General features: G+C 47.0%; 1 protein-coding gene across 1 annotated transcript in view; it reads left to right on the top strand.

Moving 5' to 3' along the window:
- Window positions 1-14549: 14549 nt before the first annotated feature.
- The window catches only part of LOC126534395 (uncharacterized), a 101477-nt gene continuing 97814 nt past the window's right edge, over window positions 14550-18212 (top strand). The window contains exon 1 of the mRNA XM_050181678.3: window positions 14550-14761. Coding sequence (XP_050037635.3) covers window positions 14689-14761 — 73 coding nt within the window. The 5' untranslated portion in view covers window positions 14550-14688. The remainder of the gene's footprint in view (window positions 14762-18212) is intronic.

Genomic DNA, 18212 nt, shown 5'->3' with positions numbered 1-18212 from the left:
CCGCGTACTCCAGGGCGTGTCCGTCCTGGAAAAAAGAAAAAGAAATCATCACGTTGAAACCCAAAGAAAACATTTAATTTAAAGAAGCAAGAAGGCGTATCGCGCTAACAAACATATTCTCCTTCAATGGAAGAAGCAACTTCGCCGATGTGGTGCGATGGGGCGCAGCGCCACACCAACCTTCGGCGACTGCTGAGGCCACGGGTACCGGGCTTCCGGCAGAGCAACCCACGCCCCAGGCAGAGACAGCACAAGCTGCCCTGCCACCTACTAAGCAGGGCCGGCCGGCCCTCAAGTCGGTCGCCCGCAAGCTTTCTCCCCAATGGGAGAGGGCTGAAACACACACACCCGCGGTGTCGCGGAGCTCCAGCGCCTCAGGAGAGGCCATGGAGACAACTGCCAGTTCGCTCCCGCAACTGCGGAGGCACAGCTCACCCGAAAAAAATGGAAAAAGAACCTAGTAACGGGTCCTCAAAAAACGAGGAACCTAATTGTTTTTAGCCACATCCCTACAAAATAATTAAACATGGCGTTCCTGATACATTGGAATTGTCGTGGACTTATTAAAAACTACAGCGACATAAAAATATCTTAAACTCATTTTCTTCTGTGGCTTTACGTTTACGAGAGACTAACTTAGGACCACAACATAAGAACATTTTAAAAACTACAAAGTATTTCATTGTCATAGAGAGCAAGCGAGTAGGCTCTCTGGAGGAGTCGCGATTATAGTGCGAAATGGTATTTCTACTCATGAAATCAGGCTTCAAACGAAATATGAAGCTGTTGCAGTGACCGTCCTTGATTTTAAAACAATTACAATATGTACTGTGTATCTGGAACCACATCTAAATGTTACACTTCATGATTTAGAAGCACTTTTTAAACAACTACCAGAGCCATATTTAGTAGTAGGGGATATTAATGCATACTCATCTTTTGGGGGAGTGACCAAACAGACAATAGAGGCCGTAGCCTAGAAGATTTTATTTTGTCTGCTTGGTTATTTTTATTTTTATCATTTATTGTTCATTCGCTTGTTATTTATCTGCTATTTTATTTTACTTGCTTGTAGATGGCCTTATCAAAACAGACGTAGGTGTTGCCCAGGCAAAAACAGCCGACTCTTCAAGTCGTGGACATCAACCGGCGACCGTTCCGGTAGAGCCGTATCGGCGTCGAGAACAGCAGAACACGCTTCCATGGCCTTGACAGTAGGAATGGAAGTAAACAGACACAACGTCGAACGAAACCATCACTGAGGCACTCTCTCGTTGGTGGGAAGGACAAGCTACCGAAGTGAGCCTTTCCTGGCGTTGTTTACACGGGCCTCTGTGCGGACTGCGATTGTGTCTGTATAGGGGAGACGCGCAACCTTAAACAGTGTCTGCGCCAACATATAAACCATGTGGCTAAGACTGGCTTCAAATGCCTTGGCAGAGCATGCATCAACGGCTATGCAGCATATTGACTGGATGAAATGTAGTCTAATCAGCCAGGAAAGAAACTGGAAGTCACGTCTGTACCTGGAGTCTCTCGAGATGCAATCTACAGATCACACGCTCAATCGAAACGAAGGAACCCTCACCCCGTCTTACGCGCGGTGCTTGCGGCACATGCTAAAATCTATTTAAACAGGCACTTCAACCTCATTCGCTCCATTGTGAACAAGGCTTCCGTATGGAAGCCGTAACATCTTGTCGTTTAATGAGTTTTACTTGGTTGGTGCACGTCTTTCTTTGTCGCAACGTTCACATTGTTTCATCGATCAAGCAACAACCACAGCATACTGAGCGCCAACTTCTGATGTTCAACGTTGAGCAACGTCGTCTAGTACCATTACGTGTGCACACTAGGATTGACACTACGAAACAAAGTACAACTGTGCATTACGTGAAACAAGGACAGGGCACAGATACTGGTGAATACCAATCACAAGGCGAACTGACACGAACCAGTGGACAAGGGCACCCGTGCGTTGGTTCCTTCTCATTCTCTGGCCTACATGAACTTCATGATCGTTTTTATATGGTGCAACCGGACTGTCTCTTTGCCAAGGAGACGAAAATAACCCTTCATGTCGGGGCGGGGAATGTGTAGAAACGTCTTCCTCGCTTATCTGCTAACACCATAATCCTCGTCACTGCTGTTCCATTAAATTTCCATGTTTGTTCATCGACCGCTCTGCCTGTGTGGTCAAAGGTCATCAATTCGCGACAGTGGTGTGACGACAGGCGCAAAAACGCAGTCTTCGAAACTAGCAGGAGAAGTTTCAGGCAGACGAATTGTGCGGTGGAAGCAGATCTTACTGTACATGCAAACCAATGCACGACTCATTCGTTTCAGCGACAACACTGGCACGACGATCTTTTATTAAGTTTCGTTAATCTGTCTATCATATATTCAAATATATGTATAATTTTAAAAGCAATAAAAGAACATTTCTAAGAGAGCACCAAATTCCATTTCAAGAAATTGAAGTCGAATTATTAAAGTTTAGTTTAAGCCTAATTTTCACCCCTATACGGACAAGTTTTTCTCGAATGCCAGGAAATTTGCATCGTGATAATTGCGGAATGCACACCCCGGAGCAAGAGTGTACAGATCACATTTATTTGTAATTCATACGCAGAAATTGAAATTGACAACTGGACTACAAAATTCGCAATGCCATGTTTAGACTGCAGTTCTTGATTTCAAGTGGTTTTTTTAAGCGCAGGAGAAAATTGTGTTTTCCGCGGAATCCATGTTCCATATACTTTTTCTCACGGGAGTACGTACGTACATGGAAGACATTTTCGCTGGAGCTCCGCAGAGGACACTTTCAAGTGAAAACGGTATACGGGAATGGAAGGCACAACACAACACATGCATGGTACGAGCTCTAGCGATGAGAGTCTACTCCCGTGGTGAAGTATTCTAGTGCACCTTCGTGTGTTTTGTTTCTACTTTAAGCACGAGTTTTCGCAAACAAGAAAGCATTAAGCGGTAGAATAAATTGCTCGACTATTCTTAGCAGCACAGAGCAGCAATCGTCGCAAGTTGGGCACTCTAAGAGCACGTAGTCAGAACTGAATGTGTACACAGCAAAGGACACCGGAGGCACGAGCTCTCGTGTTTGTCCTCCACTGCATGTCCCGTTTTGGATGCTGCCCCTTTCTTCAGTCAGGTATGCACCAAACGGCCCACATTAGCACACTCCTGAGATATCATTGTATGGTTTCCTTGAACAAGAAGCATAAATCAAGCACCTGTTTTTGTTAGTCAGGACATTACTTTCAAAACATTGGCCTAGTAAAAAAACATGGGAGACTTATTGCGTTTTTCCAGGGAAGAGCTAGAGAGCTGAAGAGGTAGGACATCCATTAACGTATTACAATCTTATGTGAGCTTGCTGCTGGGCTAGTCAGATGGTGTTTCCGTTCTAAATAGCACTGCACTGCTTTCGTCCGTCTGTGTGCAGTGTGTAAGAGCCGCTTCGTGCCTCCCGCATGGTATCGATTGTGCGCGCAGGTCTCCGTTTGGTGAGTGCAGAGGGAGCTGCTGCTGCGTCAGCAATGAGTCAGTAATGTTGTTTGCCGCGTGAGCTGGCCAGGAAAAACACGCCTCTGGCGACAAAAGTTCGGTATAGGGTTGTCTGCTTTACGCGTGAAGCCTGGTTTTGTTCCCGCCCAGAAAAATCACGTGATGGCACAGTGCAGCATTGGCGCTGCAGAGCAGTACACCCCAGGCTAACCTATTCCATCTTTTCACTTTATTTGTTTGTTAATATTTGATTGATAAGGCCGCCATTGAAAACGGACCTCATGGCCAGTGAAGGAAGCAGTGGTCGATATTCGCATCACTTCGTAGGCTATGAGAGGGTGTACATTAAAGCAAGCTTTCTTTTTTGCCTTGTGTGACTCCTAGGGCTCCTCTAGAGTTGATGTGCACTCAGCGCGGTGGCGCGGTTGCTATCACCTTGCGTTGCTGAGCCCTAGGTAGCAGGCTCGATTCCCGTCGACGTATAGTGCCATGTTTTACCAAGTGGTAAAATATAATCCCAAGACCCCCCTCTCTCCCCCACCCTTGCGGCGATCCTATGCAGAGCCACTGTGCAAAGCTGGGACGTCCGACTCCTCAATTTAAAGTCCGCATATACCATCCATTGCCGACTGTGGGCAATCATGGCAATAAATATGATGGTCTTTAATATATTAAGCTGTGGCCAATGTTGTGTGAGATGGACGACAACTATTGTCTTTTTCTTACATACAGAAATACGGAAAGCCGAAGTGGATCTACACAGAATTTTAAAGATGAAATAATGCTAATTTAAAAAAAACGATTTTCTAGCTACACAAAATCTGCTTGCCCATGAGATTTATGCGCTTTGAGGTACAAAATTTCCGCGAACAGTTACAGTCATCACACGCATAATTCATGAGAGCGTAAACTTTATTTTCAAATCAATATGATTTGAGTTCGGCGTCCTTTTAGTGGGTCTGGGCACCCGCCGCGGACGTGGTTCCGAGACTTTGTCTCGAAGTGGCTTCCTCGGCTCGCTGGGCGGCCCAGAGTTCTGCTGTCAGGTTCGAGCTGAGCAGTGCGGTCTTCCAGCGCGACCGGAGGCTGGCGGTGGAAGAGACGGAGGGGTCGGCACTGCCCGACTTGTTCGTGAAGTCCCGACACTCCCATAACATGTGATTTAGTGTGGCAACCTCGCCACACGATGTGCATCTGTTTGCAGTGTACATGTCTGGATATATGGCGTGCATAAGTCTGGGGTTTCTGTAAGAATCTGTTTGTAATTGTCTGAAGTGTACTGCTTGCATCCTGTCTAACTTAGCGTGAGGGAATGGGTATACGCGTCTTTGTAACTGGTAGTGTGTCATGATGTCGTGGAACCTGGTCAAACGATCCTCCCACGCCCAAACGTTTGCAGTACCCCGCGGGGGCTCTTCCTCCCATGATGCTCGGTGAGAGAGGCCTCGAGCAACGCGGTGAGCCGCTTCGTTGGGGGTGCTCAGTCCACTGTGTGCCGGGATCCATAGCAAGTGCCTTCGGGTATCGAGGTCAGCCTCTCTCTGGTGTATGGGATGTCGCTGGAGTATCTGATAAGCCTCTTGCGAGATGCGCCCATTTGGAAAATTGCGAATTACCGTTTGCGAATCGCAGATCACGTATGTTGCTTTGGTTTGTGTGAGGGCCAGTGCTATGGCCGCTTCCTCTGCCGCTTCGGCATGTGCCGTGTTCACGGTGACGCTCGTGAGGTGGTTGCCTCGGTGGCTAGTAACTGCCGCCACGAAACTCTTCCTGTCTCGATAACGGGCTGCGTCGGTGAAGACCGCCTCCTTGTTGGAGTAACTTTGGTTCATGTGTTGCGCTCTGGCTTTACGTCTCCCCGTGTGGTGCTGGGGGTGCATGTTGCGAGGCAATGGGGGTACGTATAATTGCTCGCGTATGGTTCTTGGAATTTCTACTTTGATGCCTTGCTACGTGTGGTACGTGATGCCGAGCTTTTCGAGCACGTGTCTGCCCGGGCGGGTCTTGGATAGGCGCTCGAGTTGGGACACTTGTTGCGCCTCCACGAGTTCCTCGAGCGTATTGTGTAGACCTATTTCTAAGAGCTTGGTGGTGCTGACTCCGGGCGCAAGTCCCAACGTACATTTGTACGCCTTGCGTATGAGGGCGTTGAGCTTATTTCTCTCCGCTACCGTCCAGTTGTGAAACGCTGCCGTGTACTTTATTTGAGAAATGATGAAGGCTTGTATGAGTCGTATGACGCTACCTTCGCGCATGCCCGCGTGTTTGTTGGTGATGCGTCGAATGATCTTGCGAAGTGCTTCGCCATTGCCGCCCTTGTGTTCGATCACCATTCCTAATATCCGGATCTTATCTACCATGGGGATGGGTAGGCCGTCCGATGCCAGGTTGGTTTTGGCTTCCCACATGTGCAGCAACCGGGTGCCTATTGTCTCGAGCCCAGCTCTCGACGGTATCGTTTGCGTCACGTGCTCGATATCCCACCGAAGTTGGTTGGCCCGTTGTTCTATATCTTTCATGAAAACTTCTTAATTAACTTTAGTCGTATCCCGATTATGGGATCTGTTTAATTAGAAACTAACACAAGTGAACAAAACGTTTTATGAAGCTTTTGGTAATTCTCTGCTTAGTGCCTCTAATTTGTCGCGAAAATTTTGTCTACCAAAGCGTATAAACCACCTGTGCAAGCAGATCTTGCGTAGCTAGCGCATCAGTGTTAAGGCGAGAGCCTTAAGTGGCTCATACCCCCGACGGCCTTGAAAAAGAAAGCGTCGTCTGGTCCAATGGTACGAAAACTATCGTCGTCAGCTATGGCTCATACACCTCTAAGCAAGCAAAAAATACAATCGCTCGTTCCTCTCGTAATGCAGAGGCTACAAGCACACAGCAAAGTGAAGCGTACACTGCGTGCATTCATTGGAATAACTCATACAACCTACAGAATAGCGGCGTCTAGTCGAGTTGTACAATAAAAAACCCGTGACCTTCTCAATGTTTCAAACCCCAGTAAGCAAGCAAAAAATGCAATAGCTCATACCCCCGTCAGAGTGAGGATACAAGCGCGCAGCAAAGTGAAGCGAACAGCGCATACAATCATTGATCACCCGTACAACACACAGAACAGCATATGTTTCAGTCGCCTGCTGAGGAGATGCAGTGAAATGTCGAAGAGAAACGTCGTTGGCGCGATTCTGATCCCGCTATGCGAGCGCACGACGCCGCAGCTAAGCGTCCAAAACGAGCCGAAAAAGCCGAACAGCGAAATCAGCAACGCGACGACGTGATACGGTGCATTACCAAGTGTGCAGCAGGCATTCGCCTTCACATGTTGCATGAGTGTAACATGCTGCCAAAGTTTTCTTTAAATTACCATTAGTTCAACTTTGAAGACCCTGTATAATTTGTTGTACAACCAATGCTCAATAGGAAATGTCTAGCTTTCCTGTAGTTGGTGCGTTTACTAGAGCGCGATGGCCTGCGCCTCTACGTAGTGAACAGCCTATTTCCTTTTAATTCCAGGAATATTCATTGTCAGAGAAGGCTTGACGAGCAGACAATGAGAGTAGTGTACTTCTAAAGGATTGAAAGATTTGACTTAGCAGGTTTCGATAAATTTTCCTACACCGAAGTGTCAGTAACCACACGTTCCACTAATAATAAATATTCTTTTCGCCATGTGGTTTCACTAAGAGTTACGAAAGAAACAAATTCCTAGCATTCGAATTTTCGGTTGGCCCTGCAGTTTACATGCAATACATGTATTCCTGCATCGAAATAAAAGAGAAACGTAAATTACGTACTGACAAATACGTCGTTGCTCACATTGTCAGCCGCTACCTGAAGACGCCTATATATAGTAAATGACGTCTTTCTTATTTTATAGTTATAACAGGTTGTGTTATACCGTGAAGCAAATAGTTCAATACGATCTGTTCAGGTAATCAATCTGAACATGCCATAATGCTCTTTACACCATGAACGGCCGGGTATTACTTGCGAGGCAAATGGCAATTTCCGGGTTCGTAATAAAGAAAATACTGAATAATTACATTGTTTAATAATTAATTTTAAGCCACATGCAATTGTGAAAGTAAAACCAACAAATATGAAAGTCATGTTTCAAGGCAGTGCTCGCTGAAATCCTATAGCCAGCACCACTCTAGAGGCATGTTTCATGGAAATATGCTGATAAATTCATTGGCGTTTCAGTTAAAATCATCCCAAACTGTATATTGTCTCCTACCAATTCATTGTATTTAAAAAATAATAAACTTAAACTGAAACTGAACTGGTAAAAAGACGCTATTGAAAAACTATTAAATAGAATGCCGATATATTTCGTAGCACATTTTAAGGAAGGATATCGCGAAAGCGGTGCTATTTAAGGTAATCGAGGTCCTCACGGACGGACAGCCGTGAGCTTCTTCCTGAAGACGAAAAGCCACTCCTCGTCCTGTTGTATGGAGTGTGCTACTTGATCATGACTCACTCATTGTCATCGTCATTTACTACTCCTTCTTGAAGGCGGATGCTTGAGGTATCAAGTAAGAAAGGGTCATGTACAAAATACTTTGGAGTTGAACATCTATACAAACTTAATAACTGCACAAAAATGAAAGGCAATCTATTGGAAACACCTGGGGGCAAAAAAATCACGAGATGCAAGTAGACAGAACAGGAATCACTAAAATCAAACAGGAAGAAATAGTGCAGTACTTGCGCAGAGAAGTAAAAAAAAAACATTATTGAACAACTGGAGGCAAAATAAGTTAACAGGATCATAAAACAGCAAATAAAATAAGATGTACCCATTGATCATTTACCACTTAAGTGTACTGTTAATATTTCTCTAAATTATATAGTATGATGTTCAATGACGTTTAATTCTTGACGTTAATACCATTCCTCAGTCTTTCACTTATTCCTCTCTCACAGCAGTTACAAAATGTGAGAGCATTTATTTAGCTACCTTACCCCACTTTAATCGGTGCGACCTCAATACGGGAGATGACCACGTCAAATGAATTACCAAAAAGATCTGCGATTCCCGCGCATTCTCGGAATCAGTTTCAGCGAAGTTTTCATTTGTGATGCTGAAGAACGCTGTTCCTGCTTAGCGACTCTTTGCAAGTAGGGACCGCCTGTCCCAGTGGAATATATTTTCACTGGAAAACGCCTGACCCATAGAAACTTGTCGGTCTCGATCAAGCACGTCACTCATGAGGACGAAGACACGACGACGATATGAAGAGGGCCACGTGGAGACGGTGGCATGAAGACGACTACATGGCGATTGCATGGCGACGATCACGTGACGACGATTGCGTCGATGACGGCGTGGAAAAAACGGCACGACTAGGACGAGATGGGGAAGCTGGAACGACGACGACGAAATGACAATGGTGGAATGATGCGGACGACTTGACGACAAAACCATGACGTCAATGGGAATGACCACATCGGAGGCACTACGACCGGAGGACGATGATGGAACGACCACGATCCCGTGACAACGCAGGAATTATCACGAGCAGGGGTGGTAATGTAAGATATGAATGCCGTCCTATGCATGAGCTATAGGGCAAGACAGCAGCAGGACCGGGAAAGTCGATTAAATAGCCAAAAGAAAACTTCTCTTTAACATAGCCTCTGCGATGAATCCAATCCGACCCTGAAGCGTGGTAAGCGATATCCTATTCTAGACGCCACCTTTTTTTTTCTTCTTCTTTTTTGCTTCACCAGCACTGCTGGTGAGTATAAGCTCTATTTACAGTCAGCGCAACAACTCCACAGGGCCTGCCTCTTCATAAAAGAGGCCATCCTCTTCCTCTTCAGACCACTCCTTCTCCCTTGTTGACTTTGGTCGTGCCACTGCCGCCTGCTGCTAAAGCCGCGGCCACTGCTTGTCTAGAGTCCTCTCCAGAGCGTTGGAGGTGAAGTTCTTTAGCCCTTCCAACGTTTTCCAAGCACGCCTGGCCAGTGCGACTCGACCTCGACGCCTGCCGCTAACAGGATGTTGCTGATCTTCTCAGCAATTACTGCGATCGAGCCATCTGGGAAAGTCGGGGTGCCGTACGCACAAGCGAGTTCATCGTTAGAAGGCACAGTGACTTGATGGGCTTGCTGAATGGTGTTGATATATGGACATATTTAGTGCCCTCTGCTGAGTTAGCCTTAGCTCCCGGATGAGTACGTGCGCTTTAAAACCTAAGGGGTGCGGAATACGTGCGACAGTACAGCTAAAGAGCAGCGCCACCATTGTGCCATCGCGACGTCGACGCGCACGGATGGCTCGAGCGTGGAGGGTTAGAAGGCCTCCAGAGACGTGCAGTGCGTTCAGCTACAAAAACGACGAAGGCAAACGGGACGCTCCGTTCAATCGGCCGTAATGGAAGTTGAGTAAAATATGGGGGCTGTACGAATGGGCTCTCGCATCACGTAGAAAATCACCGTAGATTATGTCCTGCAGAAATTTTCTTTTTTTAATGCGAAACCATTATATGCCCTATTAAGCGAAAATCCGTCGTAGTCGGTGGCGTCACTGAATGCTGGTACCAAAAATGGCCGGTTGTGCAAATAGCAAGAATACAGTGCCTAGAATAGCAAAAACACGTTAGAAAAGGCTCGGATTGACGTCACATTTCTGAGGGAGGTTCCAATAAACAAGGTAAATTAATGGCGTTGAAAATAAATTTCGGCGTGTTTGGTTCTGGGTGGCAGTTCAACCCGGGCCTCCGGGTTGCGAGACAAATAAGCGCGCTTCCCCTACGCCACGGCGGCTGCGCGGATCAGGCTGACTATAGGTGCGCCCAGTGCGAGCGTCGTTGCACGCGTCACGTCGCAGCCATCTTGCTGGCTAAAGGTGCGCGTGCGTCGTTAGGCACGTCACTGCGCAGCCAATGGGGAGATGGCCCCACGTCATGAGTACATACAGTGAGCGTATAATATAAAAAGCATTATGAAACATCGTTCCAGCGCACAATTGAACACGGACGAGAAGGACAACGCGAACGCCGGCCGTGCTTCACTGCGTCGTGCTTCATAATCATATCGTGGTTCTGGCACGTAAAACGTGGGAATTTGCTTTATTTTTTTTAAAGAAAGCATAGAGATTCCATAACTTGTTTTTGGTGGATACCCAACGTTTGTTTTCTTGTGAAAGAATGCAGGCCTGCTATGACAGTTAGTTACACTGGTTATGTCATAAAACACCTCGCCCACGATAATATTAACGAATCGAGGCTGAGGCAGGGAACCTTAGCGCTTTGTAGTCGTTGGTGAGCGCCACGGCACTTAACGCTTTCAAAAAGATGAATTGCGGCAGGAACCGTTCTCGCTTATTATCTAAGTCACTGCGAAGCACGTCTCCCCCGCACGTGTCGCAAAGCCCGCACGAACTCACCTCCTCCCGAGGAGACGCTCACTCGAGGACCGCCTACGATGGAAATTCTAGGGGCAGTCGCGGACGTTACACGCTGCACCAAATTCGTCATCGAGAAAGCAGATAGTCTTAGGTTAGTGAACGCAAGCCGCACCGCAGCTTTGGGCGACGCAAACTATACCGGGCGTACGAAAGAGCGTAAGCGGCCCACGATGGAGTTAGCGTTCTCCAACGCTTGGGTGCAGCTTGCGTCCGCTAACCTTAGGGAGCCTACATGCAAGCGCTGTTTTGTAGGCTCCCTAGCTAATCTATCAGCTACCGCAGGAAATTGCTGATTGTCGCACTGAAGCATCGTTCAAAGCATTTCTGCTGAACTTATAGCGGCGTGAATTTTTCTATTGATGTGTTATTTTTTGGTTGACCAGTTCTGTATTTTGTCGAGCTAATGTACAGTGTGTATTCCCCCCTGCAATAATGCCTTCGTGCGCTGCAGGTACTTGAAATAAATAAAAAAATTGGAGGACGCTTAAGCTTCGCCTTCAAGAGTGGAACGCGATAGCGTTATCGCACCCCGTTCGCACCGCCTACTCAAACGATCTACGCCACCCAAACGTCGCGATGGGCACAGATAACCGGGCCGCGGCGCGCCATGAAGGCGGACGCGATCATGGGGCGAGTGGCGCGCCACGTGTCGGGGCAGCGCCGTACATTGCGAGGAGGGGCTCTTCTGTGCTTGCCGCAAGATGGCTTTGCGTGTGCGCAGAGCGCAGAAGAAATGTAGCGGAAACGTACTTCGCTACTCGTGAAACTGCGACTTCTGTAAGTTATATGGTCATAATTACCGATATACACCGCAGTATAACTTTCTACGGCGCGTTTCTAAGGCAACACCGCATTCACTAGAGGCGATTTTGTAGCGCTTTGAAGGAACGAACTCGTGGCTGAGTGGTGGCGTCTCCGACTCGCACTCCGGAGACCCTGGTTCGATTCCCACCAGCCCATCTTGCAAGGTGTTTTTTTATTTATGAAGTGCCTTCTGGGATTTATCGCTCACGGCCAATGCCGCTGACGCCGACACCGACGCCAACGACACCGGCTTTTCTGCGACACGAGCTTTATGAACGCGACAGCGTTCATAAATAAATAAGACTCCCTTGCGCTTTCTAAAGCACGCGTCCGCGTTCTGCAAGTGGCGATCCCCCTTCGACGCCACTTGGCGTGCTGCGCTGTTCTTGGACCGCGCGTCTCTTCCCTTGTTGCTCGCGCTCCACGGCTGTGCGTATCCCGTCGGCCCATCACTTCGCCTCCTCTTTCGCCGCTTCAGTACGCGTCGCATACCTCTGTAGTGTCTGCAGAGTCTTTGATCTCTTACGCTCCTCCTACGCTTGACACATTCGAGATGTCGTCGTCGTATCTGCAAATAGAGGCGTACGCGCCACATAGCGCAACCGAGCCGCATCCATTTGTGGAGCGCGAACCCACAGCGGCGAGTGGAGCAAGGAGAGGAGGCGCTGTGCCTGTATACCGGTGGGAGAGCACGCGCGTGCCGTGGAGCAAAAAGGGCCGCGCGCATCGGCGACAAACTCTGTGACCTTGGATGACCTCGCGTTTGGCCTTGGCTCCGACTAGGCAAAGAAATACTTCGCATTTGTAATCGATGCGAAATAGATTCTGTAGCATATACTTTACGCTAAGCAGAACGGCAGCACTGAACTAAAAAATCTTAGTTCCATACGCCACAAGCCTACGAAATGTTATTACATTGTGTAATGAAGTAAAACGGTGGTGGGATTTGTGCAGGGTCCTAATATATTATTCTTGAAAGGAGCACTCAGAAAAGGTGGCTAGTAACGTCCTAATCCGTGTCTAGAATTTTTACTGGAGCGGCGTCAGGTCCGGAAGCGCTCAATATATTAAGCTGGTCGATGTTGATCAGACCCAATATACCATCAGGTCTAACCATGGCAGACTATAGCACTTGGGTAAACATCGTCCTGAGTAAGGCAGCAGCATCTGCGGTTGTCCCACGAGTAAAATTTCACATCATTGCATTTCAGCCTTCCTCAAAAGAAACATCAGGGGTCGAATTCACCAAGCTTTTCTTTCGTATGTACTCTCTGCTATTGCCCAACCTCCTTGGCTAATATTATGTTCAGCATCAGGACTGACTTAAATTTTAGCGTAAGAAGTTCTTTTTTTTCTAATTCTGGCTCAGATCCATTGGGGTTGGTGGAAAAAACATAGTATTGCAAGTCAAATTAGAACTTCCCATCTGCAGGGAGTTGGCACGGAGAAATTCACCAACCTGTGGACGCGGCCTGTGTATTCAAAAGGTTTGATATTTATGTTTTGCTGATGCCACTCCTTATTTCACGTGCGTTTCGATGTAGTGGAGGGGATGGATTCGGAAAGTCTTTCTTTCTTAAGGGCTCCTTACCATTTGCTGGCAGCCTTCGCGAATGACATGTCCACCATCAACAAAGTCTGGAATTTTCTCTTACGAAACAATAATATCGTAATATATTTTTCTGAACATACGCCAGGATGCCTAAGTAGTAGAACTTGCTCATAAAGCATACGGAACGGTAGAAAGCTCCTCTCAATTAGAATTACTTTTCAAACAAATATTCGACGACTGGTGAGCATGAACGAGCCAACTGCATGAACGCCGCATGACACTGCGAACTGGTTAATTGACAAAACGAAGCTCTTTACCTTGCGTGACAAAAGATTAAAAAGATCATTGGCGATTTAGCACTAAATGCGAAAGAAACGCGTGAGCATTATGTCGCACCTCTTTCAAGTCCCTGAACCACGATTAGAAAGTGTTATTCAGGAGCTCACTCAGCACACGTCCTGGCTCTTCGAAGAGCGTAGTGCTTATTATATATATAAACATATATATATATGGCTCTTTTATTCCCTCGCTACCTCTACCACATGACTGGCTTCCCACACACTTTTTTCCTCTTTGACACTCCCATTGTAACGCATTGAAAAAGTTCATACGCAAGATTTGTCAGTGAGAGCATATGCCCGCCGATCGTGTTGCGGGATATAATGTTAGCGAAGGCGGCCGGCCAATATCCAATCCAACTTACGAATGTAAAGCCCCGTTAAATCGGCCCCCGAGGCGCACGGGCCAGCGATGAAAATCCTTCGCTCTTGGCACGTACATGTAGAGCAGGTTGCGCGGCCTAACCACTCCAATTCATAGGAGTGCTAAATTAGCGCTCGCCATCACGATTAATAAATAGGCGGCTCGACTAGAGAGGCGCGTACTGCCGCCCGAGCGACGGCAATCAACGCTCGATACGACCGGCGCAATACCAGCGCGAGCGCACGCGAGAGAATGAAGGGGAGGGAGAAACAGGCTACGGCAGACAGAAAGATAACAAACAGGGAACAAAATGAAGGGCTCTTGTCCCTGTTCGGGATGCAGACGACGCCACCAGAGAGTGGTTACGTCACCGGCGCCGCCGGCGACGCGTCACAGACGTCCCGCGCGCCTAGCCCAATCGGGAGCCGATCTCGCAGGTCACATGGCATGAAGCAGCCAATGGGCGGCGTCTGTAGCAGACGGCGCCGCATTGAGCGGGCGGTGGCGGCGTCGTCTCACCCGCTTTCTCTTTGCGCTGTTCGTTTCATCCCCTATCGACTGGCCGTCCCGAGAGTGCAGATGTTCGCTTTCGGGACAGTACGTGGAGCGTGTCTTTTAGGTCGCCGCGTCCCAACGGTCGGTCGGGTTTGACCACTGCGTGTTTCTCTTCAACAGCTCGACAATGCCAGCGACATTCAGTGCCGGAGTCGTAACGTTCTTCCTCCTAGCTTCGTTAACAGCGTGCTGCTGCAAAGGTGAGCGGGCGATTTGGCTATTCTCGGGCCGCTTGTGTTGATTCGCCTGACCGTGTAGTGGATACGACGCGCGCCGGGTGCGCGGAGAACGCATACGCGGTGTCGCGACTGCGGTTGGGCCCGCGATTTGCACTCCGGGGCTGGGCGTGCTTTCAATGAAGGGCGTGGACTGATGAGAGCGTGAATGCGCGCTTAAGTGTTGCGGTGGCATGAGTTAGCGCCGACGTCTCATCAAGTTTGCATACCTTAGTACGCTTTTTTATGTTTGTGCCACTCGGCCCCGAAGTTGACCCTGAAAAAAAAGAAAAAAGCTCTGAGGCCATGAATTAGAAATCTTGTTGTGCACTCAGAGTCAGCTTTGCAACAATACCAGAGGGTTGGATACTGCAGCTAAATAATTGGCTGGACGCATTGTGGTGTATGAAAGAACTGCATAAACAATTCTATAGCAGTATATGCTACTTAATTTATTCAGGTAAACAAGCGAGTAAGACGAAATACAAGACTTATTTACCACCAAGCGGTGCTATCCTTATACTGCTCATTTATTTATTCGCAAACATAAAACTTCAAATACTGCATTGCTTGCCTTGTTGTTATGTCGTTTGCCTTTCTATTATATTTAGTTTGTAAAGAAAGGTCCCATGAAGGTATATTGCTTCGGGATCTCCTTTCTCTCTCTCTCTCTCTCTCTCTCTCTCTATGTATATATATATATATATATATATATATATATATATATATATATATATATATGTATATATATCAATCTCACTATCTGTAATAATAAAATGAATTCATATGCGCTGAATACCACGATGTGCGGGGAACCACACAAGTTATTAATAATTCGCAACATCAAGGATTTTTTGGTTACAGAATTCAGAGATAAATTCTAACAGAAAGATTAGCTACATTACCGTTGATGGCGTGTGCGCGCCGAATTAATAATGAATGCAGAATTGACATGCGAGCTCCTGGCATGCTCTGCCTTGTACTTTGTTGTAGCGATACAATGTAGCGGTTGTATAGTATTACACGGTCACCTTCTTTCTATGCCTTGCTCGTTCTTCCTACTAAATAAACTATAGGCTTTTTTTGTTTATGTATGCTACGTTCGTGCTTTGTTAACGCCCCGATTGTAGTACAAGGAAAAGTGAATGCAAGTTAAAAGAATAAAATAAAGAATAAACGACTTTATATTTTCTTTATGTTTGAAGATTTGTTTGCGACAGCGCTATTCCATTTATTTAGGTGCATTTCTGGAAGCTGTCTGAGGACGTTACAGCTTCAACTATTTCATGTGCTAATATTCATCAACTTCCTATATTCATGGTGACTAAGCAACAAATCAAAAAAGACGTAAGCACCCAAGGAATACGTTCTGTAACATCCCGTGAAATTGCTTGCATGGCTAGTGGCAATGTTCAGGCAGCAAATAAACGGAAAGGCTAAATCACTTCTTTTCATCATTTACATTAAGAGACATGCTGCAAGAGCAAAACTTAACCGTTTTCTAGTGCAGCCATCTTCTTGGCTTAGCAAAAGTCATAACATTAACGCCGCTTTCGAAATATCTGGTTTCAAGTTCAAAATCAAGAAAGGGACTGACAAATGGAATAGCACACTGTGGTATAAAGTTTGTAAACAGGGATAAGGTGCCTCAGAAAGGCTGGCCAACGTTTCGAGAGGAGGACCTACTTTCGTCAAAGGCGGCCTCGTCATCCTCGGCATGTTAATTTTAAAGGATTAGTGCAGTGACGTCACGTGCGTTTGTCGTCGGTGGCGGTTGGTTAGAAAGCGAGAGACTTCAGAGGTAATGAGCGCTGTCGCCAGACGTCTTTGAAAGTCGTTCCCAAGACGAGAGGACAAGAGCGGGGGAGTAGGAAGGCGGCGAGAAAAGAAAAGAGACAAAAGAATACGGGGGGGGGGGGGAGACCAAGAGGGAAAAAAGGGGGAGAAAGAACAAGAAAAAAAGGAAGGGGGGCACGGGAGGGCATTGGGGAAGCGAGAGGTTAGAGAGCGTTCAGAGGTGTCGTTGGCGGCATGTTTCTGGCATTAGAAGAGCCGGTTAGGCGGTCAGTAACACAACATGCAAAAAAAAAACTGAGTTGAAAGCGTGACTAGTAGCATAGCAGCAGTGCGTCGAGTAATTTTGAAGTAGTTAAGATGACGACAAGGAGTCTGGGATGCAATATATGGCGTATTCGGAAGGCAGCGGCATGGTATGTTTCAAGGGCCGTTACCCGAGTAGCTCAACGTAGGTGTCGTTACGGAGTTTACAGAAATGGCGATACCCTGTGTGGCTCAGGCGCCGAAAAAGGTATAATGACGTCTGGGACTTCGGAATGTGTTGATGAGGGTGTTTCAAAAAACATATAATAGAAATCAGACAAAAAAAAAAAGGATATAGAAGGGGGTGAACCGAAACTGGAATAACAAATAGGAGGGTGACGTGCGCAGAAGCGGGCGGGGGCCGGTGTGCATGGGAAAAGGGGGTCGTACAGTTGATGTAAACGTAAAAACATGAAAGAGTATATTAAATTGACTAGTACGTAGGAAAAAAATTTGGAAATGGAGAAATAGGTGAGGTTAAGAATTAAGGTTAGCTGGTGTCATATTGTGTTTGTGTCTTGGTTGATGATATGAGAATTCCAGATTTAAGTTACCGCTTTTAAAGATTCAAAATTGTGCTACAAGATGCAAGATAGTCAAGTTGCCCAAAGGCGTGCGTGAAGCACGTCGTGTTAATCTTACCTGTAGCGCCAATGCATCGTTTAGCGCATATTAGGGACGGATATCTGGAACGTGGCGCTAGACTTAGGATTTCAGCTGAGCAAACATGACTTCAATGCTACGTTTCAATTTTCTCATTGCAACGTGCGCCCGAAAGTGAATAAAGAAAAAAGCTAAATGCTTAATATTTTTATTTATCTGCCTGAAGTTTGTGATTTCTCGTGCAAAAATGTCGGCCTCTTTAGGTGCTCCACTTCTCCAAGTCAAATTGCTCTATTTACTTTGTGCAATCTCAGCAAATATTGTTCGAAGTGAAGAATAAGCAGTTCGTTAAACAGAACGGCAGTGTGTTGGTGAGAACGAAATAAATTCACCGACGATTACAATACTCCCTAATGCGAAATTTGAGCGCTGCTGTACACGTGCTTTCATTTCGCGATATATTGGCTGGCGCGCACAATTTGTGTCGCGCGGCACGTTGCAAACGACGCGCAGAGTGGCGCGACTGCCTCTCTAATCGGGAGATCGCGAGAGACAGCTCGTGGGCGCGATTCGCAGCAGCCGCCGCGGACAGACATTCGCTCGTGCAGCCCTTTGTTTCCATAAAGATGACGCGCGCTGCTTTCGCGTCATCTCGTAGCCAACGTCGCCGCAAAGCCCGTCTTGCGCGGCACTGCGCTTTTCTTCTCACGCGTTCGCCATACCCTCCTCCTCC

Source organism: Dermacentor andersoni, chromosome 7 (assembly GCF_023375885.2).
Source record: "Dermacentor andersoni chromosome 7, qqDerAnde1_hic_scaffold, whole genome shotgun sequence".
NCBI classification, from domain to species: Eukaryota; Metazoa; Arthropoda; class Arachnida; order Ixodida; family Ixodidae; genus Dermacentor; species Dermacentor andersoni.
The sequence above is the reverse complement of the archived record's forward strand: the minus strand, read 5'-3'. Positions and strand labels throughout refer to the sequence as shown.